The sequence below is a fragment of the Agrilus planipennis genome, unplaced genomic scaffold, assembly GCF_000699045.2.
Source record: "Agrilus planipennis isolate EAB-ADULT unplaced genomic scaffold, Apla_2.0 scaffold77, whole genome shotgun sequence".
NCBI classification, from domain to species: Eukaryota; Metazoa; Arthropoda; class Insecta; order Coleoptera; family Buprestidae; genus Agrilus; species Agrilus planipennis.
This window is the reverse complement of record NW_020439413.1, coordinates 209,840-225,627: the sequence shown is the minus strand read 5'-3', so window position 1 is coordinate 225,627 and position 15,788 is coordinate 209,840. Positions and strand designations below refer to the sequence as shown.

Genomic DNA, 15,788 nt, shown 5'->3' with positions numbered 1-15,788 from the left:
AGCGTCGAAGCGTGTTTTAGCTTTATTAGCGTTTGTAGTAGAATTTTGGGTTTCAGTATTTTGTTTTATTTACTTCAATTCCATACAATTTATTTTTTATGAGCTTTAGGAACCAAACGTCGCTAATTTATGTTACTATCTCAAAACTAACTTGTCATTCAGGTGATTTCTTCTCAATTGATAGATTTTTAAATACATGTAATTCTATCTATAGGGTCACCCATAAAATACGTCACACTAATTTCATGATTTTTTGGCCCCCTCGCATCCATGCCAGAGCTGGTCACATTTGTGAGACTCCCCTCCCTAGTGTGACGTCACATATTCTGCAATTTTACATCTTGAAATTATTAAATTAAAACAGCAATTCCGAAATTAGTTTTATTTCCATCTAAATTTTAAAACATACCATCAAATCAAACATTTGAAAAAATTAAAAAACAAATTAATGCAAGTCAACTTAATCATCTTGAATCCATGGACTTTTGACCAACTCCTCCAATTTATTTATAACTGGAGCGGCGCGTGTGGCGGCATCTATGCATTTGTTGAAAGGCTCATAGGCGATCGGGGCGTGACACTAGTAGAGCGAGTGTGAAGTCGCCAACAAAATAATTTAAACGTTAAGCCCATACAGAGTTGGAAATATTTTTAAGTTTTTTGTTAAATTTGTAGTTTTAACACTTAGATGTATAAGAATTTGAAATGAAACGTCACGAAACTTAGAACCTCTCCCACCCCTTGTCACACAATGTCACATTTCGTTACCCGCTTAACGTATGACTACTATAGGTACTTTACTAAGAAGGTTACATAGTTCTTTTCCATTAAAATTCTGGTTTAAATTACAGAAAAAGCATTATCAATAGTGGGCAGGACAATTGACATAGTAAATATGATAAATCACTAATGCACAATTTGCTCATTGTGTTTTTCTGCCGATCTATGCGTATGCGTACGTGTGTCGTGTTACTTGTTTACACCAAGAAATTATTATCATGAAAGTTATAAAATACCACAAATGGCGCCGTAAACGCCATCTGTTGTACAATGCTCCATTTTAGGATTACGTACGCTCCAACAAGGTCCATTTAAATGTATGGATATCTACTTGCTGAAACAAATCCCGTCCTAGCTAACCTCAACGTGATAGGCACGTTACCATAATCGAATAAAATAATTCGAAGTGGTCTGTGTTCTGTCGGGCTGCCTGCGACGCGCTGATGAGATCCAAAAAGATCGAAATCGCGATTCGCGTCTAGCAGTTTCGACAGAATACAGACCACTTCGAATTATTTTATTCGATTATAAAAGTTCAGGATATATATGCATAGTCTTCTTGATTATACTAAGTAGATTAACGTTAAATATGCTTAATATATAAGCGAGCAAAGTTGATAAGCAACCTTCGTTCGTTCTCAAAATCCCATTTTATGACGGTTCATTTTCGTTTAATTTTACCCCCGCCCTAATCACTAGTATTAGCTGTTTTCAGCCATCCTTGGCGGTTGTCATCGTCAGCTATTTTTAAGATTTCGACACTTGCTCAGGTTGCACAGCTCCTTCTGCGGGTGATCTGCCTCTAAGGCCACCTTCATCTCTTGCTCCCTGATCTAAAGTGCTTCTCTGTTGCTGCGCCTCCCGATACCTGCTTCGTGTATACTTCGCCTGTCGCTCATTCATCATCATTAGATGGTGCTCCACAGACTCCATTACCCGAATACCGCTGTCATCTGATTTTGAATTTCGCGCTTTTTCTGCTGTAATTCGCGTTCCCCTGTCGATATAGTTTGTCCATCAGCCACCACATCTCTGTACTGCTATCGCTGCTATTGTGTCATTATTATTATTATTTCAAGATTTCAAGACAAACCAGCCGATAACGTTGACGTCGGGGTAAAAAATACATGGGATTTGGAGGTCTAACAATGTTTTACCCAAAGGTTTCTTATATACGGTGCAAAACAATTTAAACTTTATGGACAAAAGGACAGATAGAGTTGGAAATATTCTTAAGTTTTTCGTTAAATTTGACATTTTAACATTTAGATGTATAAGATTTTGGAATAAGAAACTCATTACCTCTCCTACCTCTTATCACATAATGCACCCCCCTCTTAACGTATGACCCTTATAGGTACTTTATTGAATAAGTTACGTAATTCTTTTCCATTCAAATTCCGGTTTAAATTACTCACCGCACATGCATTGCTTTGATGATTGTAAAACAAAAGTGCTTCTAGATTAGTTAAACGAGTTTTGTTTCTGAGCAGAATTGCATACTAAAACAGTGGATACAGTGCAGTGGTAACTTTTACTGCTAAAACCGGGTCAGCTATCAGTTATTATACGTATTCATAAGGAGTTTTTGCAGTGTAAATTGGAAGTGTTAAATGGCATTGTTAGAGACATGACGGACGATGTGGGCTGCATTCTCAAGATCGTTGGAAGTGTTAATTGCCTTCTTCGAATATTATACGGCCAGGTAACTAGATCATCATTCCCATATACATAATGGCCGTTCGTTAGCCAAGCTTCGAATTTGATTGTTATCCTTCCTTAAACATTTTCAAAATACAAAAAGTTACATCTAATTGAATATTAAACGGACCTAATATCGGTTACTCCCCGAGAAATTATGCACTATGAAATTTGTATCAGAAGAACTCATGAAAATTGGATACCTTTTATATATACAAAATTTGAATTAAGTTCGAGCACCTTATAACCTTTTGTACAAGGTGGTACGGTTTAAATTTTATCTACGGGGAAATAAAAATAAATATACTTATTAACAGTAAAAACGTTTTTATTGACAACAATGAACAAAAAGGCATTTTAAGGAGTCAAAATTTAAATAATCTTGTTTTAGGAAAGGAATTTTTAACGCGTTGCCTTATGGAGACCTATCTTTCTCCATTTTTAATATAATAAATGTAGATAATAAATATTAGTTGTAATCTTAGCCGTATTTTTCGATAATTTCAAAAATTAACTTTTCAAATTTATTTTTTCAAAAACATTTTTTTACTTAATGCACGTTTTATAAACAAAAAAGAATAATAAGTAGTTAAAAGCTGAAAGTTAATCCGGGTCATAACTCAGCAGTTTGGGTACAGCGGGAAAGTGCCCCAATTTTGAATTAGCAATTCAAATTATGCCACTTCGTTTTTAAATTAACGTCATCCTAATTTATCCGAACGTCTAGTAGACGCATATTAAATAACTGTTATAATCAAATTAATGTATTTAGTATATCCAATAAAACTTTTTATAAAGTGTAATAAATAATATAAAAAAGAAATATTAACTATTCATATAACAAAAGTGCTTTTGATTTGTTTTTAACAGAAAATAAATGACCTGAAGTATAGATCAACTGATACTATTATTACATAATTTCACGAATTTATTTTACTTCTTTTAAGTGGCTCATTTTAGGTATCTAGGAAGTCAGATAAGTCAGGACGGAAGGAGTAGTAGGGATATAAAGCAGAGGATAGCGCAGAGTCGTGTTGCGTTCACTAAAAATAAGTCATTTCTACGCTCGCGAACGGTTAATTTGGAAATTCGAAAAAAGTTGTTAAAAGACAGTGGGCGCGGCGGAAAAGAAGGTTAGAAATGTTCGAAATGTGTTGTTACCGACGAAAGATGAGGATACCGTGGATAGAGCAGATTAGAAATGAAGAGGTACTAGAAAAAGTAAAATAACAGAGGACTCTATGGATGTCAATAAGAAATAGGCGAAATAGGTTAATAGGACACCTTCTCAGGAATGAAGGTCTAGTCAGAGACATATTAGAGGCAGAAACGGAAGTTAGGATGGGTAGAGGTAGACCTAGATTAGATTGCTGTTCGCAAATAGTTAAGGATATGGGTTGTTCTAGCTTTAGGGAAATGCGAAGATTAGCTCAGGATAAGAAAGAGTGGAGGTGCGTGTCCAACCAGTCGTAGGAGTGACGACCTTATGATGATGATGATATATGTTGAATTCGTTCGTAGTGGTGATAAATATGAGAGTATATTTTTGAAAATCGCCGAGATCCAAGAAGTTTCGTACCACTCGACTGACAAGATAATGCTCCCGATTTTCTGGGGCAATATGTTCCCGGTTCTGGAACATTATAGAGGATGTTTCTGAAATAAATAGCAAGCTTTTAATGGTGTTAAGCAGCGTTGTTAAGAGACAAATAAATTTGTAGAAAAACCAGACGAAGTTGCATTTAGAAGTTAGTATTATTGTATCGATAAAAAATGTAAACAAATAAACTGACTAACGAAGTAATTATTAACAGATTACTACTACGCTATTACACATAATCGTCTTTAGACTCCCATTGCGATAAAAATTAACTAAATAACTTTTTAAAGTAGATATGACATACTGTTTAAAGTACACCTCGAGATGCTATTTAGAACACAAAGGAAAGAGAAAAATAAATGTTATTTAAAGGTTAGTAGTTAAATTAATATCTCCTGGGTAGGTAATCGTAATTTTATTAAATTTCAAAACCACCATTGCGAAGATTAGTTTAGAATTGGAAAGAGTGTAGGTATGTGTCCAACCAGTCTTAGGACTCACGCCCTTATGATGATGATTATGATGAATTGAATAATATCGATGTGTCATGTGCAATATATGTATAGTTCAAAACCAGAAATGCGAAGATTAGTTCAGAATTGGAAAGAGTGTAGGTATGTGTCCAACCAGTCTTAGGACTCACGACTTTATGATGATAATGATTGCTTCTTTTTGTTTTAATCAAACCAGAAACAAAAGATCTGTTTTGTTTTATTTCAATGAGTGAATCATAAAATTTAAATGTAACCAGAAACACAGGTATTTCGACAATAATAGTCCAAAGTCTTCAAATCCAAAATAGTATCTACTTTCTCTGTCTAGCACACTCAAAATTAGCGGCTTTGAATTTATTCTAAAGCGGAATTAGGTCTTATCAAATTTTCTGTGCACTAATATTATCAAACTTTTTTAACGAATTTGAGGTAAGCTTAGATAAAATGGAAGCAGCATAATAAAACAGTAGAGTATAAAAATAAATAAAAGTCAGAGGTCAGAAAAAAACAATAAAGATATGACACAGCTCGCTTTTAGCAGAAAAGACACATTTATGTTCACAAGCGGTTAATTTAGAAAATCGAAAAAGATTATTAAAGTTGTATGTCTGGAGAACGGCTCTGTACGGGTACGAAACTTGGGCGGTGGGCGCGGCGAAAAAGAAAAGGTGCGAAATGTGGGGCTACAGGAGAATAACGTGGACATCGTGGATAGGGAAGGTTAGAAATGAGAGGATATTAGTAAGAGTAGGAAAACATACAGCGCTTTGGGGATTAACAAGGAATAAACGAGATAGGTTGGTAGGACACTTTCTCGGACATAAAGGGCTTGTGAGAAACAAATTAGAAGCAGAAACAGATGTTAAAATGAGTAAAGGTAGACCTAGATTATATAAATGTTCACAAATAATTAAGGGTGTGGGAGTTACAAAAATACAAGGATTAGCTCAGAATAGGAATGAGTTGAGGTGCCTATCGTAGGATTAACGACCCTATGTTGATGATAGTTTGTTTTATAAACTTTTAGGTTAGTTACAATTCAGGAGGACTACGTTAAGATGTCACTTTAAATTTGAGGGTTAATTCAAATTAGTAATTAGTATATTTAATATATGAAGTTAAAGGACGTAATCGATGTTAGCCGTTATGCCACAACGTTTCGCGGGCAAAAGTGGCCTTTCAAATCCTTGGCTTTTGTAAGAGTAACTCCTCCTTTGCCAGGTTTTTTTCCACCGTAAAAAGGTTTAAGAAAGGATAACGAACAAATTGGACAACTTTATACATACCTACAGTAGTTAGTAGTGTGTGTATTTTATTTATACTGTACACGGTATGTTGTAAATTTACATTCTCTGTTGTGAATTTCGCAATTTAACAAATAAAACGCACTAGCAAACGAACACTAATTTTTTTCATTTTCAAAACACCCTGTAGCTACTTAGTCCTGCTATTCCTGAATGCATCCTGTACCTCATCACGTGTGACGTTGTATTTGCTAGGAATTTTTAGTTTTTTTTTTGTTTTGGGAACATGCACGTGACACTGACAACTGCAACGTTTCTTATCTTTATTTTTTGGTACTTATTCATTATTTATCAATATTTGTTTCTGCATGTTGTTACACTCTTTATTAAACATGTACTCAACGACGTAGGTAGTAAAACTGGGTGATAAACCTGTATTTATAGTAATATGACGTAAAAACAGTAAAACGCGGTAAATATTTCAATTTGCTAATGAATTACCGTCACATATAAACCTAAAAATTATAAAAAAATCCGCTAAATGTTCCGATTATCACGTGAGTTCCATAAACTTTACTAGCACACTACAATACAACGTACACTATGCCTGATGTGTACTTCACAGTGTTGCCACGTTCAGTAGATAGAATTATCGCAGTCTTCAGGAAAAATTATCGTACTAACATCAAAAATATCGAACGTTGTTGCGCATGCGCATCGGAGTAATAGTCTAGTAGTGGGGGGTATGAATTTGTAAAGAGAGTGTGTGTACACCAGTGGTTTACCATCAATAGACGACACTATAAGAACTTTCCTGACAGGCTAATAACTTGATAGAACAATGAATTTCGGACTGGATTTTAAACACTTTGGAAGAAATTTCTCTTTTTAGAGTCCATGAACAATTAAATTTTGGTTGCATCCCTCATTCATTCTAACACACTAACATGTTAAATAAAAACCCGTTAACCGTCGTCGGTTTAGCAAGGAGAAGCTTTTAGGATCTACCTGAGAAGCTTTCGAGAGTCAAAAAAGCCGAGTTTGTCCGGCTCTGTTGTAAATTAGTGAGAATTTGTATTTTTATGGAGTGAAAATACCCAGAGACTGTCCAAATGACCATTCGTTCTATTAACAAAAGATTTTATAAAGGTAGAAAAACAAAGCAACAGGTTGGCAGACACAAATATCATAGTTCCACTGCATATTACTATCTTGGTGCTGAAGGACTAGAGGTCGTCGATTTTAGAATGCATGATGTAAAAAGCAGTGAAACAAAGAATAGCGTGGAGACGGCGGATAAGAAAAAGTTAAAAACGTTCGTGATGTGGTGTTGTATGCTGATGATGAAAATACCGTAGACAAAAAAGTAACGATTAGTGTTGGTATGAATGAGAGTAAGTCGAGATAAAGTAGAAACATATGTTGAAAGGCTAGAGGAAGGTGGCGGTGTGGAATGTTTTCGTTTTCAGGAAATGCGAAAGTTGACTCAGAATGGAAACGTGTGGAAATGCAACTACAAGTTTTCCGGCTGACATAACAGTCTTATGATGATGATGGTGGAGTAATGCTGTCAGAAAGTTTCTAACATAAATTTTACAATTTGACGGCAAATTATAACAACCGCATTGTTTGAATAATAAGTTTTAACGGGCTTCATTTAATTTTCTCTAATGAGTCTTGCGACAAGTGCTTGCCTCACATACCTTTCCACTTTTGCAATTTCAATTAGTTCTCATAAATAACATAAGCGCTGTACATTCCTTTAAATTGAAAAGTACTGTGTTAACATTAAAACTTATTGATCTCAACTTTTAGTAAACATTTTAATAGTTCTTCCATTTGTTATGTTTAGATTAGTTTTGCAATTACGAAAGGCAGAACCTTTTATTGCTATAAGGAGCAGGAAGTCAGTTCTTTAAAAGCGCTTTGCTCTAAATCAAGAACAGCCGTTGTTTTAAAGTAAGTCAGCTTCACAGATAGATGCAGATAAAGTGTGTCTTATTAATCAGGAAGCATTGATATTAATATTATTACAGGTGCTTTTCTTAAAATATGATTAATACATAATGTAAGTATGAAAACATCCAGTTTTACTTATCGAAGCGATTACTCTCTAATCTGAATCTTGTTTGCGTAAAATCAATAAAGACAAAAAAGTACGTAAGTATTATCAATGATATACGAGGGTGGATTGATAAGTTTCCGGCCTAACCAAGAGATGACGCCACTAGGCCTACCTTGAGGTGACATTCTATAGTACCATCCTTGGATAGCTTGTAGCTATAGTTTCAGCCCGATCTCCTTGCTAGTGTAGGTTTGACAGCACGCTGAACAAGACGCCTCTGTGGTTTTCGTAAAAATGGAAAAGCAGGAAAATCGTGCTGTCATCAAATACTTTTATTTGAAGGGGTTAACGCCGAAGGAAATTAAAAAAGAGATGGACTCAACACTGGGGACATCCTCCCCGTCATATTCAACCGTTAAGCAGTGGGTTTCCGAGTTTAAAAAGGGTCGTGTGAGCACCTCTGATGGGCCTCGCTCAGGACGCCCCGTTGAGGTCACAACTCCAGATATGATCGAAAAAATTCATCAAATAGTGCTGGGAGACCGCAGATTGAAAGTGCGTGAGATAGCTGAGACCTGTAAGATGTCATATGAACGTGTGCAACATATTTTGCACCAACATTTGCATATGGAAAAGCTCTGTGCAAGATGGGTGCCGCGTTTGCTAACAGTCGACCAAAAATTGATTCGAAAAAACATTTCTACCGCAAATTTGTCATTGTATAAGCGTAATCCAAGCGAATTTTTGCGTCGATTCGTAACCGTTGACGAAACGTGGGTCCACCACTACACTCCTGAAACCAAAGAACAGTCTAAACAGTGGATTGGACCAGGGGAACCAACTCCAAAGAAGGCAAAAACAATTTTTTCGGCGAACAAGGTTATGGCTACTGTTTTTTGGGATGCAAGAGGTATTATATACATTGATTACCTTGCAAAGGGTAATACTATCACTGGTCAATACTACGCAGACTTATTGCAACGTTTGAGCCACGAGGTGAAAATTAAACGACCTCATCTGGCGAAGAAAAAAATCTTGTTTCATCACGATAACGCACCAGCGCACACGTCAATCGTTGCGACGGCTAAAATCAACGATCTAAAGTTTGAATTGATGCCGCACCCTCCTTACTCTCCAGACCTAGCCCCGAGTGACTATTTTCTGTTCCCTAATCTCAAAAAATGGCTTGGCGGTAAGAGATTTGCGGACAATGAAGAAGTAATCGAAGCTGTAAATGGTTATTTTGAGGAGCTTGACGAATCAGTCTATAGAGATGGCATTAATAGACTGGAACACCGCTATGAGAAATGTATCAGCCTTGGAGGAGATTATGTTGAGAAATAAAAAAAAAAAATTTTTAAAAACCTTGTTTTTCTTGGTCAGGCCGGAAACTTATCAATCCACCCTCGTACATATACTCTAAAAATATTACCTAAATTAACCGAACTTTCAAAATTTTTTGAAAATAGCGTAAGACCTCTTAGAGGCTTTATGTAACATTTATTGGATCTATGGTAGGGGAAGGCGCGATAAATGCGATCGCTTAAGTTTATACTACGATCAACAAGTTAAATTGTTTTATTATACTTTTTACGAAACGAAGACGGTGAGCGTAGTGGAAGAGAAAAGGTTGGAAATGATCGAAATATAGTGTTATAGGTGCATGATGAGGATACCGTGGATATAGAAGGTTAGAAATGAAGAGGTATCAGAAAGAATAGGAGAACAGAGGACTCTATGGAAGTCAATAAGAAATGGGCGAGATAGGTTAGTAGGGCACCTTCTCAGGCACGTAGGTCTAGTCAAAGACATATTAGTGGCAGAAGCGGGAGTTAGGAGGAGTAAAGGTAGACTTAGATTAGATTACTGTTCGCAAAGATGTGGGTTGTTTAAGTTTCGGGGAAATGCGAAGATTAGTTCAGGAAAGAGTGAAGGTGCGTGTCAAACCATTCTTAGGACTGACGACCTTATAAGATAATGATGATACTCAATACATTTTCATATAGATATCGGTAACTTTGAAAAAAAAACACAAACTCATTCCTTTCATAATAACAAAAAAAAAGAGCATAGCACACACCCCACATTTATACTAAAGCTCATCGTTTATTGCGTCCCAACTCCCACAGAAATAACACAAGTCGTTTGGGCTTGCTCTGTATATCTTTTGCAAGCAACTGTTTAAATTTTTAGTAACACTTTTTACGAAACGTAAACGGTGGGCGCTGCGGAAAAAAAGAGGTTGGAAGTGATCGAAATGTAGTGTTACAGGTGAATGATGAGGATACCGTGGATAGAGAAGGTTAGAAATGAGGAGGCGTTATGAAGGATAGGAGAACAGAGGGAACTATGAAAGACAATAAGAAACAGGCGAAAAAGGTTGATAGGACACCTTTTCATGCATGAAAGGCTACTAAGACACATTGGATTACTGTTGTTGATGGATGTTGGATAGAAAACAGTGGAGAAGTGTGATCAACTAGTCTTAGGACTGACGACCTTATGATAATGATGATGATCACCTTTTATACTTGCAGAGCTTCAATCATTGGACTTCTGTTTTCGGCATTTCTGTAAATATGATAGAGTGCTCTAATTGCTCTTCTGTTATTTTTCTTGTTCTAATTGCATTTCTTTGCTCTATTTTGTTATTTTGCGAATTTCCACAAACGTGTAGTGTCTTTAGTAAAATTTTCTTCGTGCGAAATTTCCACTCATTCTTCATTATTACTTGATGCGTTGCTGGAAGCTTGTTACTTTTTTAGGGTTTTTTTATATTCGATGTAGATTGCTGGATCGGAGATTCTAAAGTGGATGTTGCATTTCAAATTTCAACACTACTTACTGCATTTTTTCTAGAATTTTTGTTACCATTCGTGGTAACAATAAAATCCTCATCAGTGGAAACATTAGCTTTAATCTTAAAAAAATAAACATTGGTGGAACGTAAGAACCCATAGCACCCGTTTCACAAACAGCAGTTACAGTATGGCCACGTCCCCACCAGTTATAAATCTTAATGTTCTCTCACCTTTTACCACTGATAGTTTCCTAACGCTTCCAACCTTTTCCTTTCCGACACGCCCACCTTCCATGTTGCGCACCCGTACAGCGCCGCGCTCCAAACATACACCTTTAACAACCTTCCTCGAATTTCTAAATTAACCGTTCGCGAGCATAGGAGTGACTTTATTGAAGGCGACTCGACTCTGCGCTATTATCTGTTTTATATCCCTACTACTCCTTCCGTCCTAACTTATCTTACTTCCTAGATACCTAAAATTGGCCACTTATTCTAATTTTTCGTCTCCTATCTTTGTATTTGCTCGTTTCCTATTTTTTTTCCCTTGCATACCAATATTTTAGTTTTACTTTTATTTATTTTCGTACAGTACAGTTTTGTCTGTACCGCTTATATTTCATTTAAAGCTATTTCTAGATCTCTCCTTGCTAGATACTAATAATCATCTGCACATCTAAGCATACTAATCTTTTGCCCCTGTATATCTATCCCTACAAGTTGTACTGTCTTTAATGATGTTGATCGCGTCTTCGATGAACAGATTAAAAAGTAGTGGTGACAGTGTGCATCCTTGTCTGACACCCTTCCTAATATTAACTTCTCTACGTTACTGCTCCATTTCTATAACTGCCTGTTGCTCTTTATACAAACTAAGCACCACTCTTCTATCTTTGTAACTCATCCCTACATTTTTAAGTATATTTAACATCTTGTCCCATTTAACATTGTCAAAACCTTTTTCTAAATCTACAAATCCTATGTACGCATTAAATTCATAGATGAAGTATTTTTGTGCTGCGCTCCAGTATGGGCTTACCTTAATAAATGTGGAGTTCTTTACGTAAGGATTTCTTTGCCGGGTGAATTTAAGATGATTTATTGTTTCAATAAATAAAACAAAAACCAAAAGCAACGTTTGTAGCCAATGAACCAATGCTATTATACGGTTGTATGACTGTCGGAATAATCATGCTGTTGTTGTTTACCAAAAATCCTGCATTTCAATGTGTTATTAGAAAAGACGCAGCTAAGAAATCGACTATGTATCATTGACGGGAGAACTTACGTTAATGGCCTCAATGTTAAAAGATAACCCGTCGTAAACAACCGTAATATATATCCTAAGGAATGTCAAAATTTTTTAAATTGGAAGATTTTATTAGGTTGTGGTAACGTGAAATAAAGCAATAAAGTCAGATAGATACGAGGGCGGTTCAATAAGTACCCGTGTTAGAAATGAAGACACCTTTTTTTTTAATTTGTTTTTTTATTTTTCAACATTTAGAAAGATACACTTCTCCCAACGACCTTGCCATTTTCTTTACCCCACCAACTCCTGATGAATGTGCCGGTGCGTTATCGTGTTGAAAACGCACCTTCTTTTTCGTCAAATGCGTCCGCGTCTCCTTCAATGTTTTGTCGAAGCGGTCCAATAACTCACTGTAGTATTGTCCAGTGATCGTTCTTCCTTTTCCTAAAATGATTTCCTCGGTAACAACGTTTGCCAGGCTTCGTGGTCGCTCCTATCAAAAACGGATCTTTGCCCACGTTTAAATTCGTTGAAGCAATATCTAACTGTGGTCGTAGATGGCGAAATGTCTCCATAAACAGTATCCAACTTTGTTTTCATCTCCTCGCATTTCTTCCCAGCCAAAAACAAAAAGCGAGTTACCGAACGATACAGCTCTTTTTCCATCTTAGCGAAAATAACGAAACACGTCTCAGTCGAATGGCTGCCAAATCCAAACTAACCTATCAATCAGTCTGAAATTCGTTTTGGCGTAGTTTGATAGATGGCAGCAAACGTTCTCTGTCTTCAAACACGGGTACTTATTGAACCGCCCTCGTATTTGCGGAACTGAACTGGATAAAGCACGTAAATCCATTACACAAAAACGTTAAAAACTACAGTGTACGAGGGTGAACCAAAAACTAACATTAAGTATTGTTTATTGCCTAAATAAGTATATATGAATAAAAATGCTTCACCACTATTACTTTTCAATACAGTCCCTTTCCATCATTCAATGAATATTCATCAGTGGTGTATAACCATCAGATACCTATGCACCATCGTCTTCACTTTGTCGCCTGTGGAAAATTTCTTACCATTAAGAGCCCCCTGAAGGGATCCAAACGTATGATAATCACCTGAAGCGAGGTTCAGCAAATGAAGATATGGAAGACGCCAGAAAAACAAATTTGAGATATTTTCGACCACAACGCGAGATGTATACGGTCGCAGATTACTCTGCTGCAACAGCACGTTAGAACTGAGTAAACCTCAACGTTTGGAGCTTATTGCGGATTTCAAATAGTTCTGAAGCAGTTTGCACTACGACTCACTGTTCGCTATCGGTCCTCTGACTTGAAATAAGTAGCAAGCTTGCAGGAGATGATAGGGTACTATAAAACAAGAAAATTACGTAATGCTTGGCGGTCCGAAGACCACCATTTTCGAAAAGAACGTATTCGAAAGTACAGTCCGGTGCTGGTAGGATCACGGAGAAAAATATGATATTGCAAGGCCGCATTCAATCAACTGCTACTTAGCAGCATCCGTGTTGTATTTCTTTTGTACTCCTGTATTGTTTGTTATTTGTTAGATCATATTAAGTGTGATTGACATCATTTATGTTTACAGCCAGTTTAGAGTAGCTCTTTGCTCTTTTAACATAGTAGGCTTCTATTACGTATATATGTAGACAGCCGAAATCATCAGAAGTAGGTCAAAGTGCCATTGTCATAGATTACTGCAGAATAGTATTGTTGTATTCACCATTGCGTGAGTTTCTACACGAACATTTTCCTAGACGCTGGATCGGACGTACGGGTCCTGTGCCAAGGCCGGCGCGTAGTCCTGAGCTAAATCCGTTTGACCTCTTTGCGTGGGGTTGTATGATATAGCTCGTATATCAAACGCCACTGCAGAACGCTAATGATTTACACGACTGTATATGATCGCTGCAAATGAAGTACGTCAAATGCCGGCTGTTTTAGCATGATAATTTTTCTAATGTATGTACGTACGCATGCGTGTGTATGTGTGTTTACTGGCGTTGTAATATTTTTTTTTAATCAACGAATAACCCATAAAAAGGGGTAACGCACCTTGGTAATGCTTGAATGATGGTTTTGAAATTTAATAAAATTACGATTACCTATCCAGGAGATATTAATTTAAATACTAATGTACTAATAACGTTCATTTTTCTCGTAATCTAATCTAGGTCTACCTCTACTCGTCTAAACTCCTGTTTCTGCCTCTTATATGTCTCTGACCCGACCTTCATGTCTGAGAAGGTGTCGTACCAACCTAAGTCGCCTATTTCTCATTGACATCCATAGAGTCTTCTGTTCTCCTATTATTTCTAATACCTCTTCGTTTCTAACCTTCTATTTCCACGGTATCCTCATCATTCGCCGGTAACACAATATTTCGAACGTTTCTAACCTTTTCTTTTCCGCCGCGCCCGCTGTCTATGTTTCGCACCCATACAGTGTCGTACTCCAAACACACACATTTCACACCCTTTATCGAATTTCTAAATTAACCGTTTGCGAGCATAGAAGTGACTTCTTTTTATTGAAGGCGACTCCACCCTGCGTTATCTTCTGATTTATATCCCTACTACTCCTGACTTCCTAGATACCTAAAATCGGCCACTTCTTCTAATTTTTCGTCTCCTATCTTTATATTCGTTCTTTCCCTACTTTTTCTCCCTTACATACCAGTATAAGACAATAAAATTCCACTAACATCTTAGTTCCTTTTGGCGCTCTTTTTTCGTTATAGTCAATAGCCCGTTAACCTTAATTCCATGTTACTCTTCCGTTCTGTTGGCTTCTACCATAATCAATTCCCCTTAGGCCATTCAAGCAAACACTTGCTCTGTTTACACGCGTAAGTATACAAACTCAATTATTGCAAACACCAAGACACACGCAATTTGCTCGTTAAGAAGGGTAAAGGCGAAGGTATCGATTTCGTTGTCCTTTCCTTTCATCTAGTGCGTATAACGGAATTTAGGCCACGAAGAAAGGAATTTTCTGCAAGGAAATAAAAAATCCCAAAGGTAGTAAGCTCACCTGTTTTGAATTTGAATTTCGAATTGCTAAAGTGCTTCGTTCAACTGTAAAAAAAATTGAATAAAATGATCTGTAAGCAAAGAGAACGACTTCACTGAATTATTTACCATATTCGATGCCAATCGATTAAACCAAGCGTATACTTTTCGAAAAATATTTCTAAAAGTGTATGTTTGGAGAACGATTTTGTGCTGGTGTCTAACGTCAACGGGGGGCGCTGAGGAAAAGAAAAAGTCAGAAACATTTGAGATGTCGTGTTAAAAAAGGATCTAGATCTCTGTTAACGTAAGATGGTGAATATTCACCAATTAGCAGTAAATATTGACAATTTTTATAGTTTCGATCGCATGATAACGAAACATGATGTTTTACTAATTAAACCAGTAAAATTTTCACTAGGAAACAACAACAGCTTTTACACTGATTGAGGCAATAAATATGTTCAAGCACTTAATTAAATCTACACTCAATCTGCTCTGTAGATGTTCATACTTGCAGTATTAACTCGCGACCAACTAACTAAAAAATGTCTGTTATATAACAGTTGCATTGACTAAACAGTACTGCATGAAAATGAATAAAAGTAAAACAAAAATACTGGTATGCAAGGGAAGAAAAAAATAGGAGACGAAAAATTAGAAGTGGCTGATTTTAAGTATCTAGGAAGTCGGATAAGTCAGGACGGAAGGAGTAGTAGGGATATAAAGCAGAGGATAGCGCAGGGTCGAGTCGCCTTCAATAAAAAGAAGTCACTTCTATGCTCGCGAACGGTTAATTTAGAAATTCGAAAAAG

At 36.5% G+C, this 15,788-nt stretch overlaps 1 protein-coding gene across 4 annotated transcripts in view; it reads left to right on the top strand.

Annotated features, from left to right (window-relative positions):
• The window catches only part of LOC108734264 (synaptotagmin-7), a 663,520-nt gene that overhangs the window by 496,734 nt on the left and 150,998 nt on the right, over window positions 1–15,788 (top strand). The window contains exon 1 of one of the 4 annotated variants that reach the window (XM_025978975.1): window positions 2,421–2,485. The exons of the other annotated variants lie outside the window; for them this stretch is intronic. Coding sequence (XP_025834760.1) covers window positions 2,421–2,485 — 65 coding nt within the window. Of the gene's footprint in view, window positions 1–2,420; window positions 2,486–15,788 lie in introns of those variants that run through there. 4 annotated transcript variants of the gene reach the window in all.